Source organism: Solanum stenotomum, chromosome 6 (assembly GCF_019186545.1).
Source record: "Solanum stenotomum isolate F172 chromosome 6, ASM1918654v1, whole genome shotgun sequence".
NCBI classification, from domain to species: Eukaryota; Viridiplantae; Streptophyta; class Magnoliopsida; order Solanales; family Solanaceae; genus Solanum; species Solanum stenotomum.
The window spans coordinates 1,455,293-1,468,616 of NC_064287.1; the positions used below are offsets into that span (position 1 = coordinate 1,455,293).

Consider the following 13,324-nt stretch of genomic DNA (forward strand, 5'->3'; position numbering starts at 1 on the left):
GAGATGAATGAGACAATTTCTTAGGAATTTAGGATTACGTAGAGCATGTTTTAAGTGTTTGTCCCTACTAGAATTAGAATAACTCAGTTTTGAGAACATCAGAATGAGATTAGCTTAAATAAACGAGATAAATAGTAAAACTACATATAATCGATTTTAATTTATCTGAACTTAAAACATTACGTGTTATAGTAATTTAATAGAATAAACATACATTATTTATTGATATAATAATCCTTGCATATTAAAGTGAAATACATGAGTAATAATAAATTACTATAATCCAATGTTTACATGTCATTTTGGAGGAATCAAGAGACTATTTTCACAAAACTAAGTCAAAGTCTACATATATGGTGGTTAAAATAAAGGGATAAGGGTTTGAAAAATATCCCAACTTTGGTCGGATTTGTTGTTGCGATATTAAACTTTCATGAGGACCTATTACCTCCCTAGACTATTTAATATCATATTTTTTACTCTCTGAACTATTTAATAGTGTATTTTAATGGTATATATGTGCCCACGTGGACACATTATTATTTATAATTTTGCATTATTGTTTATGTCCACGTGGACAAATATATATGTTTAAAATACTGTATTAAATAGTTTAGGGAGGTAATAGGTCCTCAGTTTAGTATCGCAACAACAAATTCGACCAAAGTTGAATATTTTTCAGACCCTTATCTTTAAAATAAAATGAAGTCAAAGTCTTTATAAAGAGAATTACTTTTAAAAAAAGAAAAGGAATCTAACTTTTTTTCTTTTGCAAGTAGTGAATATATTGAAAAATAAAAGTAGATTAAATCAAAGGGAACCTTACCATTTGCTATTTCATTATTTAAGTCAATAAATGCTGCTACCAATAATTCAAGTAAAAAAGAAGTAAGTAAACCTAATTTCAATCTTTTCTGAAAAATAACAATGATAAATAGAGAATATATTTCAAAGAAAAGCCATGTTGAAATCTTTTTTGCCATTGCAGTTCACATTATTACTTGCTTACGTAATTTGCAGGTTTATTTTATGTCAATCGATAAACTATATTCTAGAAAAGCAAAATTATTAAAATATGGTAATTGATGTTAAGATATATAAATGCTATATTTAAACTATAATCTAGAAAGACAAAATTATTAAAATATGTAAATGATGTTAAGATATGTAAATATATCTATTTAATATGATCAATGTTAAAAAGTTATTTTAAAAACGTTAACCTCTTTATTTTAGTATTTTATAGGTTTTTTTAAAATTTTGTTTACTATGATTTAAGCAAGATTTATATAAGATAAAAAATATTGATTCTAAAAGTCTTAAATGTTACGATTTTTAACATAGCTCACACAAGGAAAGTTTTTATGAAGCAAAATTTTATTCAATTTTAAAATACTAAATATTAGGAGATCTTATCTATTACAAATAAATAAAGATTTAATAGTTATAACTTTAAATAATTTCAAAATCATAAATATTAAGATATATTTAATTGCTAGTTTAATGTATGTGCATATACACATGTATGTAGACTTACAAGCTATAAATTGTAAATTTATTGAAATAAAGGGCGAGAAAAATTTCAAAATCTGAATTTAAAGTTATTATTAATTACTAACACATTCAATTTTTTAAAACACTCTAGTAAGTAAAGCAAAGGAGAAAAGTGAATGATAATTTATAATTATGAGCATGCAAATATACAATTTTTAGCTGATTAAAATTATTAGGTCACTAATGCATTTTTTTACTTGTAATAATAATATAACATATATTTAGAAAGAAAAATGTACACAAGCCATTAGATACCAAAAAATAAAATGTGGGGTTCTTATGCCGAATTTTAGGCTACGTTAAGATGACAAAATTCCTAAATTTTCTAACTTAGCTTTATTTTATTTTATTTTCTATTTTTGTGATACATCTTGCTTAAAATATATTTTCTGTTACCATATATTTTAGGATTTCAATAGAAGCTAATAAAAAATTTAGATTATGATTGAATTTTTTTATTTGTAACAATAACGTAGAATACCTCAATAATATTTGACAATAGAATGCCAAATATTTAGAAAGAAAATATATTTGAGTTATTAGATACTCTATCAAAAAACAAACTATATAGGCTATGTTATGTCAATTTTTAGTCCACGTTATATTGCCGTCACAAAATTTCTAAAAAAATAAATATGTTTGAGCTATTAGATATCAAAAAAAATAAAATATGAGCTTTTTATGCCAAATTTTAGGCCACATTCTAATGACAAAATTCCTAATTTTTCTTAACGTAATTTTGTTTTGTTTTTAATTTTTGTGTTGCATCTTATTTAAAATATTTTTTTTACTATATATTATAGACTCCTTAAGTAGTAATTCTCTTAATATCTCTTATTATATATATTTCTCTTATCATATATTTTAAAACTCCTTAATTTTTAAAATATAATTTTCTCTGGACTCCTTAATTTTAAATATTGTAAATATAATTAAATAATAATTTGGGAAAAATAATAAATAATAATTTTATCTATTATATTTTTTTTAATAAAAGACAAAAAATTCGATCAACGTTTCTAACTAATTTATAAGGCTATATGATACACGCAATGACGTAGATATTTGGGTATTATTTTTAATTTTTTTAAACTAAATTCATGAATTGTAAAATCAAATGCTATTTTGACATTTATATGCATATCCATGTTGGGAGACTACGGTCATTCGAGGATATCATCATTGTTGTGCATATTTTGTTGAATGAGTTCAACTTATATCTAAAAAAAAAATAGATTATGAATATATATATATTATTTAAAGAGAAAAAATTAATATTGCAATTGTTGATAGTAAATATGACAACTTAATCAGAAGTTTCGGGCTCGAGCTTGAGTCTTGGGTATGGAAAAAATTATGTTGAAATATCATCCTAGATTCTTGAAAAAGTGTTTCAGTGCACAATTCAAATTTAATTAAGACTTCAATACGGACTTCAAACATGGGTAAAAAACCAAAAATAAAAATAAAAATAGTAAATATGGAAAATAACATACAATAACTAATTAAAAATACTGATAATATAAAAATTCTATTAGAGAGTCTGGGCATACAAGTTGATCAATCAGGCAAGTTATCAATTGACTATGTTTATTGTTATCATTTCATCTAAAAGTATAAGTTGTTACTACGAGTACACTTTTAATAACTTAAATATGTTTTTTTCTGGATATGTGCCCCTTCACGTGTCAATCTAAATTTTTTTCATAGATCAAATACGTAAAAAATATATTTGATAACATGTAACAATGAAATACAAACTCAAGACCTCCGTTTACTAACTATATTAAAAAGTATGATAAAACTTAAATCGTATAATATTACAAAGATATTTAATTACTTAATAATTATATTATGTATCAACAATCTCGACCTGTTCATATCGTTACGTTACCTCCATTGTTGAATTTTCTTACTTGGGAGAAGAAAGAAAGATTCATTGAACACTAATATAGATGTACCTAAAATTTAGGGGGACCTTTTCCCCTCTTGTTCCTATAACTTAGAAACTAATTATTGCTTCTAATAACATTATTAAATCAGCAACTAATATTACATTCACTAGTATAATTATTCTTCTCCACTATGTATATAATTCTCTAGTTGAACATTCTCATTATTACTTTTTATTTCCAATATAATATGATATATAATGATAGTATATTTATTCTTTATTTTAGAAGGTCCATATGTTATTTCCACTGCAAGAGTCATGATTATAAAGTTAGTCAATTAAACATTATACCAAACGAAGCTGCTTGGTGATGCGTTTTTTTTTGTTTCCCACCTGTATTCAATATAACGTGGGATAAAATACTTCCTAATAAAAGTAACTGCATATTTAAAGGAATTCAAATTCGAGACCTATTGGTTAAAAATGAAGGAACACTTACACTCCACCATAATTCTTATTGATGAAAATCTTTTATTTATTACATTACTAAATATAACTATTGTAGAATTTATAATATATATATATATATATATATATATATATATATAAAGTCATGATATTCACATCTGTGTATTCAGTAGGAAAACAAGCTTCTTAAAAATAAGGAAAATGGGTTTTTGAAAGTAGGGAAAACAAGTTTCATAAGTAACTTCCAAATTCATTATTGATCTCCAGCCCAAATTATACCAAAAATAATCTTTAGTGGCAATTAACTAACAACACACAGTAGTTTATTAACTGCCGCTAAATATGGGTTTTTAGTGGCAGTTAGCACTCTTTATAAATGTTCCTAAATCCTTTAGCGACATTGGATCTAATCAAAATTAACTAATATCGGTAAAAACTTTAGCACTTTTTGTTATAATCTTCATATTAACTGTCGCTAAAAGCTATTTTTTGTTGTAGTGATGTCACCACCATCCCAACGTCCCCAACTCCCATCTCTTGACTATTCCACCCCCTCTACCCCCGACCCCCCATTCCCACCCCATCTCACCGTCATAATGTTTTACTAGCTTACATATAAATATTTTTAAAATATCATTTTTTTACTTACTTACCAAATACGATTCAAAAATAAGTAACATTTTTACTTATTTTCCAATTATTTTTTTTTATAAAAAACATGTTTTTTTCGTTCCAAACACTAATCTTATAGTAATCATTTTAACACTGCAAGAATGAAAATATCATTCAAAAGAAAAAGAAGGCTGCTAATTATACACAATCATCAGCCCACAAGAGAAGAACAAAAAAATTCACTATACCTTTATTAGCTTGAAATGTGCACGCTCCTTTGATGACTTAAAAGTTTTAAATTAGACGATCTGATCGTTTCAATATGATATTAGAGCAAATATAAGTCATTAATTTGAGGCTTATCATGATTTATATTCAAAAAGAATTTTCATATGTATTTAATCGATAAAAAAGAATGAGATATGCACGTGAGAAAATGTATTGAAGACAAAATCAAAATAAATAAAAATATGTTTTCTTTGACCGCTTATAACTAAGTCTGCAGAGATAAATGTCTATCTTTCACCGTACAACATATATATTGACAAATATAATACAAGTTACATGAGATGAAAGAAATACAAGAATTCATCATAAACTAACTAATTTTACTTTAATTATTAACCTTCCTAATTTATTCAGTCTTGGAAAGTACTACATTGGGACAAGATTCGTGTCATAGTCTAAGCTCATGACAAATTGTATATTATAACTCAGCAGATTTCATTGATTTATATGCTAGGCTACACTATGGTCGAATCTAGAAGTACATGTATCATGAAAACTTATGTTATGATATTATAAAACTCTTTATTTCATTTCCATTCCAATATATTAATAAAATTCGCCTAAAAAAATATGTACACCCATTCTTTAAAAATCTTATAATTGCCAACGCAAAAGCTAATTTGTCAGTCATTCTCTATGTCCCGCCCTCTATCACAAGCGTCACATTAGGAGTTAGTGTTACAACCGCCCAACTATATTGTACGTGCCTTAATAAATAATAACGGCCAAAATACTGCTAATAAATGAGTTCATCAAAATTTGGAGGCTAAAAGAGAAGCTACGCCAAACTGTTTGGTCCCCAAGATATATGATGTAAGTAGTAATTTTAATTCAATTGTTCGATTTTATGTTTTATTTCTAATATAAATAAATAAAATTATAATAAATAAAATAAGGTTAAACTTTTAACATTTGAACATGATTTGGTTAATATCTTAACATATATATTGAAAAAAGGTATTTAGAATTTAATCCAGCTGTTGAATCCGCGTATCTAACCGTGGCTGACTTCCATTACAATGTATGGGGGAAAAATTTAAAGACAAAAAGTGATTTTTTTTTTTTTTGGTTGAAAACAGAGTAATATATATGTTATGTAAAAAGTGAAAAATTAAAATAACACAAAAAATAAAGAGAAAATTGTATATAATAGCAAACTATTAATTCAAATTAAATGGTATAAATATAGTTTGATTTAATTGTACCTCATAGCAAACTGTTGATAGTTCACCTCTCTCCTGGTGAATCTCGCTCGCCACTCTCGTTCTCTCCCTCGCCTCTCTCATTTTTTATACAAACGCAAGTGTATAAAGTGCGTTTGTGTTTGTATAAAGCGAGAGAAAATTGTATATATACATATATTTTCGTTCCCCTCTCTCCCCTCTCCCAGATCTCGCTCGCCACTCTCCCAGATCTCGCTCGCTACTCTCCCAAATCTCGCTCTCTCACTCGCCTCTCTCACTTTATACAAAAAACGCAAATTGTATAAAATGCGTTTGTGTTTGTATAAAGCGAGAGAAAATTGTATATATACATATATTTTCGTTCCCCTCTCTCCCCTCTCCCAGATCTCGCTCGCCACTCTCCTAGATCTCGCTCTCTCACTCACCTCTCTCACTTTATACAAAAACCAAATGTATAAAATGCGTGAAAATTGTATATATACATATATTTTCGTTCCCCTCTCCCCTCTCCCAGATTTTGCTCGCTCACTCGCGTCTCTCACTTTATACAATTGATCGTTTTGTATATGTATATTAAAGCAGATTATACAACTGCTTTCTTTTGTATATGTATAGTGAAATATACATATTTATGTTTCCTATGGAGCACAATTATGCAAACTTTGCTATAACATACAAATATGAATTTTGTGTTTGTTATATGTGAAAATTGTTCAAAAATAAATATGAAATAGGTAGGCGCACTACAGAGAGTAAAGTATTTTTTCGAACTTGAGACATCTGATAACAAGATCTCTATTTTTAATCATCTTACTATTTCTCTTGACAGGCACAAAATTTTAATAGCTTAATGAAAATCCTACATATATGATCCAAGTTTTATTAATCGAATTCATATTCTTTACATTTTTTTTTTCAGATAAGTCATAAGAATAAGAAATGTGACTCATCGTCACATGAGACATACACAACATATCGTGCAAGACTTATTTTATTGTCTAGGGTGTAATTTTGCATTTCATTTAGATGGATTTGAACGATTCATGCGATTATATATTTTTATAATTAACAATTGTATCCTCCTAAATTAAATATAAAAATATATTTTTTTAAAAATGTGAATTTCAATGGATGTTACTATCGGCCATATATATAAGATTTCCGATGGAATTTCAGAAATTACATTTACTTAATTAGTAGTAAAATAATTTGTTTGAAATCTAGTACATTAGATATATTATAATTTCTGTATGCGCTTAAAATTCTGAATCCGTCATGCATTGCTTCTCATTAATGCTATTGAAAGGTTCAAACTAATAAAACATATATTAATTCCAAAAAAAAAAAAAAAAACTAAATGAAGATGTTAAACGCAATTCTCTTTCCATACACAATTAAGAAGATGAATTCTTTGATCAACCTAATTAATTACTACTAAAGAGGAAATAGTAAACAAAGACCAAAAACTATAATCCAAAATTGTCTCATTTAATTGAATATAATATACACATTTGTTCCTAAGCTTAATTACTTGCTTTGTTGAAAGTCAATTTAGTCTATTTTATTTGTTAAGTACTAAAGTATTTTATACAACTAGCTAAGATGACTACTCTAATTAAATTTCCCAACACCTTCCTTATTGTCACTATAAATATATACCCTCTTTCCCTTCTCTTCCATGCATTAATTCTCCTTTTCTTTTATCTTTCTCTCTTATATTTCGAATTCTGATTAACTAGCACAAAATCACATACAGATTAATCGAGTATCAGATGGAGTCACAATCTAATTATGTTCCGAGATGGACACCTAGTCCCATTCGATCACCTCATCGACGTAACGAATCGGAGACAAATGAAAGTGTTAGCTCTGAAGAAGACATTTCTTTTAGCCACATTAATAATCCAACCAAAAATTTCCCATTTACACCAAATATTGGTTCAATTGAAGCACCATCTCTAAGGGTTGATTCTGAAATAAAAAGGTCAATAGAGATGGAAAGTACTAATTCTCATGAGGTACCTAAACAAATTAGTGTTACTAATCCTATGGTTAGTAATACTAATTTTGGTTATGATGATGATGTGGCTTTGAGTGGAAAGTTGATTAATGAAGGAATTTATTTAACATGGAAAGATTTATGGGTAACTGTGCCTGATAAAAAAAGTGGGAGAAGAGCTATTTTGCAAGGGCTTACTGGTTATGTACAACCTGGTGAAGTTTTGGCAATTATGGGTCCTTCTGGTTGTGGCAAATCAACTCTTCTTGACACTCTAGCAGGTATTTTTTTTCTCGATTTAATCATCTGATATTCGAAATTTATTGACTCATGAATCTAAATTTACTAGGGGGTTAAAAACCTCTCCTGTCTTGAAGCTCGATATGTTATTCTAGTTAGAGGTAAAAAAAACATGATTCCCTATGTTGATTATTTTGATGCTATAGGAATTGGTTGATCTAGTCCATAGAATAATTTTAGAAAGAAGATTGTTGAATTTATTGATGATGAATGTTTTTTTCTAATTTTAATTTATGTATCTTACTTTTCTATTTTATTTTATTTTTGTAAATGTTTAAAAGTGTAATAATAGGTTAAATTTAGGAGATTTTGCTTAAAATTATTGTTTTATATAAATGGTTTATTTATGAACTACTCCACATACTATATAAAGGATGATTAAGGGTCCACATATTTTGACTTCAAACATCAACTGCTTGAGAATCTTCCATTAATTGTTGTTTGGTATAAAAGAATGTTTAAGTCCACTACAAAGAGACCTTTTTTTCACATTTGGTATTTGGTTCTATTTTTTGGGATTTTAATTAATTTGAATTCATATTACGTGTTAAGAAAAAGAAAAACGTTCTGTGACAAAACTTCTTAGATTGTTTCCTTAAAATTAATATTTTAATTAAAAATAGATGGATTCTATCTATTGCATAAGACAGAAAAAACAAGGATTGAATTTTTAATTTTGTAAAAAAAAAAATAAAAAAAATTAATGTGATGTACATAATATAATTGCAGGGAGATTGGATTCGAACACAAGACAAACAGGAGAGATCCTCATCAATGGTCGTAGACAATCACTTGCTTTTGGTACTTCGGTACGATAATTAATATCTCACCTTCTTTTTTTTTCGAGTTTAACTTTTATATACTGTCAACCTAATTTCTTTTTATTCCTTAAAGGCATACGTGACACAAGATGACACATTGATGACAACCCTAACAGTAAAAGAAGCAATTTACTATTCAGCCCAACTCCAATTACCGGATTCGATGTCGAGATCAGAGAAGAGAGATAGGGCTGAACAAACAATAAGAGAAATGGGTTTACAAGATGCAATGAATACAAGAATTGGTGGATGGAGTGTTAAAGGGCTAAGTGGTGGACAAAAAAGAAGAGTTAGTATTTGTATTGAAATATTAAAAAGGCCCAAACTATTATTTCTTGATGAACCAACAAGTGGGCTTGATAGTGCTGCTTCTTATCATGTTATGAATAAAATTGTCCAATTGGCTAAACAAGATGGAAGAACTATTGTTGCTTCAATTCATCAACCAAGTAGTGAAGTTTTTCAACTTTTTCACAATCTTTGCCTATTGTCCTCTGGAAGAATTGTCTACTTTGGTAACATTTCTAATGCTAATGAGGTACGTACATATTATGTTAGTACTACTGGTATCGAATAAGCGGGTTGGGTTAAATATATCAACAAAAGACTAATCAAACTTTTTTTTTTTTGGTTTTGTAGTATTTTGCTTTGAATGGGTTCCCATGTCCAACCATGAGGAATCCATCCGATCATTACCTAAGGACAATCAACAAGGACTTTGATGTTGTAAGTAAAAAAAATATTTTTCTTTGTCATTATTAATTAAAATCAAATTATTAATGTCTATTTGATTTTAATTAATTAGGATATTGAAAAAGGAGTTGGTGGTGGAAAAGCTACTGCTACAGAAGCAATTGATATTCTTGTGAAGTCATACAAGACTTCACAGGGTTGTCAACAAGTTCAACGTAAAGTTTCAGAAATTTGTCAACAGGTTTGTATAATATTAATTATTTTTTGAAAAAAATATTAATTTGTGATCTAATGAATATTTAATTTGTGTATAGAGTGGAGGAGAAGAGGCAAAGAAAGGGAGTCAAGCAGGCTTTATTACTCAGTGTATGGTTCTCACAAGGAGGTCTTTCGTGAACATGTATCGCGATCTTGGTTATTACTGGTTACGTTTTGCAATTTATATTGCTTTGTGTTTGTGTGTTGGAACTATTTTTCATGACATTGGACATGACTATGGCTCCATTCAGGTAAATATTGTTATTCATTGTTAAATAGAATTAGCGATGATTTTTTGTTAATCCTGTATTTTTTTTTAACGTTTTTCAGGCTAGAGGTTCAATGTTGATGTTTGTTGCTGCCTTCTTGACTTTTATGGCTATTGGTGGATTCCCTTCTTTTGTTGAAGATATGAAAGTATATATATATATGACACTTATTAACTATCTATATATAATAAATAATTTGGCTATTTATACAATGATACTTATATACTATGTCTTTTTTTACTCTAGATTTTCACTCGAGAAAGATTAAATGGACACTATGGTGTGGCTGCATATGTGGTGGGAAATACATTTTCTTCCATTCCTTACCTTATATTAATCTCAGTTATACCAGGCGCTATTGCTTATTACCTCGTCGGATTACAAAAGGGGTTCGATCACTTTGCGTATTTTTCACTAGTACTTTTCACAACCATGATGTTAGTCGAGAGCCTCATGATGATTGTGGCAAGCATTGTCCCCGACTTCCTCATGGGAATCATAACAGGTAAGGATGCCACATGAATAGATTAAGCTCAATTTCAGTATGTTAAAATTAGTTTGGGGAGGAGGGGGGGGGGGNGGGGGGCATATTTAATTTTCATGTACTAATTTTGTGATCGTTTGATAATATATAGGAGCTGGAATTCAAGGTGTTATGATGCTTAATGGAGGTTTTTTCAGATTGCCTAATGATCTTCCTAAGCCATTTTGGAAGTACCCTATGTATTACATTGCATTTCACAAATATGCAAATCAAGGATTTTACAAGAATGAATTCTTGGGTTTAAATTTCCCTAATGAACAAATTAAAGGGCCAGCCATAATTAGTGGTGAAGAAATATTGAGAAATGTATGGCAAGTACAAATGGGATATTCAAAATGGGTTGATGTTGCTATAATATTTGGAATGGTAATACTCTATAGGTTCATGTTTTTGGGAATAATTAAAACTGTGGAGAAAGTTAAACCTATGATTAGAGCATTTATGGCTCGTTCTTCCAAAAATCCAACTCATGCTGAAGATCTAGACTCTTGATTGTGTTACTTATTATATTTTGTTGTTGATGTAAATTGTGTACCAAAGTTTATTATTAATTGTTGTATTCAAGACCAACGTCTGGTTGGTCATTTAATTAAAAGTTGAAATAATTTGTTTTTTTCGCTAATTGTATGGTTGATTGAAATTGTGTAAACTATATATAATGTTTATTTAACAATTATTATGGTTGATTAATTTGAGGTTTGTTGTCACATCTCAAGTGTCTGTTAGTTTGAACTTTCTCAGTATCAAATTATCTCTCATATTTTCTATTTTTTTAAGAAAATGCTAATTAATAGGGGCTTTTTTTCTTCCTATTCTATCCTTATTTATGTCTTAAGATATATTATGTTTTTTCATCAAATATTTATTTTATTTTATTAAGGTGTTTGTAGATTTTAAGAACAATTACTATTAAGAATAAAATAAAATAAAAATATTTTGAACATTTAAAATAACAAATAATTTTTTTAAGGAAAAAACGAAAGTTACGACAAATATTTTGAGACGGAAAGAGTTTGTTTTTACCTATTATACCCTCAATTAAATGACTAATTACTTTGAAAAATGTAGAACTTTTCATCCACTTCATAATTAATAGGGATAAAATGGTAAACTCACTATGTCATTAATTGTTTTCTTAATAAGTGTGTCAATTCAAAAGTAGACAAGTAATTAGGGATAGAGGGAGTAGTACTTATATAAATTCTCAAACTTCCATGCTCGTCGACATTTTCTAGGTTTAAGTACTACTTTCTCTGTCTCAAATTATCTGTCGCGTTTTTTTTACATGCTCCTGAAAAAAATATTAATTAATTTAATTAATAGAGCTTTTAATATTAATAATTTTACCCTCATTTAAATATCTTACGATATAATCTCTTTTCATTAAATATTTATTCAATTGAGATGTTTATACTTATCAAAAATAAGAATTACTAAAGATAATGAAAATAATATCTTGAACTTTTAAAATGACAAATAATTTGAAATAGAAAAATCACTACAAATAAGTATAGTTGTCCACTATACTAAAAATAGTTGTCCAACCATACTTGTTCAATTTAGAAAATCAAGAAATAATTTATTTTGTGTTTATTTTACCCTTGCAATTAAATACTACGATTTATCATCTAATACATTTCTCAAAATATTAAATTTAATAAAATCAAAGGATAATATAGTAATAGTACCCCTATTATTTATTGTATCTTAAGGGGTGTGTCAAGTCAATAGTGAACAACTATTGTTGGACATAGAGAGTAATTACTTCCTCCATCCAACAATAGTTGTCCACTATATTATTTTGAAATATCTAACAATACTTGTCGACTTTATGAAATCAATGGATAATTTTACACTTAATTCCTAATTTATCCTTATCATTAATTATAGTTATTTTTCAAGACATTAAATTTATTATATTTAAAATGTGATATAGTTAAATTACCTTTCTATTTATAATTTCTTAAGAAACGTGCAAAGTCAATAGTAATCAATTATTGTTCTAATTGCGGAGTATCAAGTTGCAACGTTGTGGATATTGTCCTTATCATTCAGTGACCAAGAGTTTATCTCTTAAATTCCATTAGTGTGGACGCCTTAAGAGTACATTTTCTTGGTGAATTATCTGACCAGTGTCCATATTTTTCAACATTGGTCACTACGTACTATGATGACCATTTATATTTTTTCCATTTTTTTTTTTGGAATAGAGTGAAGTAGATGGGAATTGAATAATAAGTTGACTTGAGACTATTTTCATGTTGGAAAATATATAAAAATGTGTTGGAATAGCTTGGTCGTCTTTGTTTTGATGAGAGAATAAAACCATCAAATGTTGTTAGCGATAAATATTTTTTAATTTTTAATTAGAGTTTTTAATCGAGCTCTATGTATGAAATCACTTTTGATAGGGAATACTTTATTTTATCTCTCAAATGGG

At 27.9% G+C, this 13,324-nt stretch overlaps 1 protein-coding gene across 1 annotated transcript; it reads left to right on the forward strand.

Moving 5' to 3' along the window:
* The first annotated feature begins 7,678 nt into the window (after positions 1-7,678).
* On the forward strand, positions 7,679-11,514 carry LOC125869155 (ABC transporter G family member 1-like). Its single transcript, XM_049549718.1, has 9 exons — positions 7,679-8,280; positions 9,029-9,108; positions 9,194-9,658; positions 9,760-9,846; positions 9,926-10,054; positions 10,128-10,322; positions 10,402-10,488; positions 10,587-10,845; positions 10,976-11,514. Exons 1-9 carry the CDS (start codon positions 7,773-7,775, stop codon positions 11,374-11,376), a joined length of 2,211 nt encoding a protein of 736 aa, XP_049405675.1. The 5' UTR covers positions 7,679-7,772; the 3' UTR covers positions 11,377-11,514.
* The last annotated feature ends 1,810 nt before the right edge of the window (positions 11,515-13,324 follow it).

Bases quoted from the DNA above. Each gene is read 5' to 3' on its own strand.
- LOC125869155 (XM_049549718.1), top strand. From the start codon at position 7,773: ATGGAGTCACAATCTAATTATGTTCCGAGATGGACACCTAGTCCCATT. The intron at 10,323-10,401 runs GTAAATATTGTT...AACGTTTTTCAG, and splicing joins ATGACTATGGCTCCATTCAG to GCTAGAGGTTCAATGTTGAT. The intron at 10,489-10,586 runs GTATATATATAT...TTTTTACTCTAG, and splicing joins CTTTTGTTGAAGATATGAAA to ATTTTCACTCGAGAAAGATT.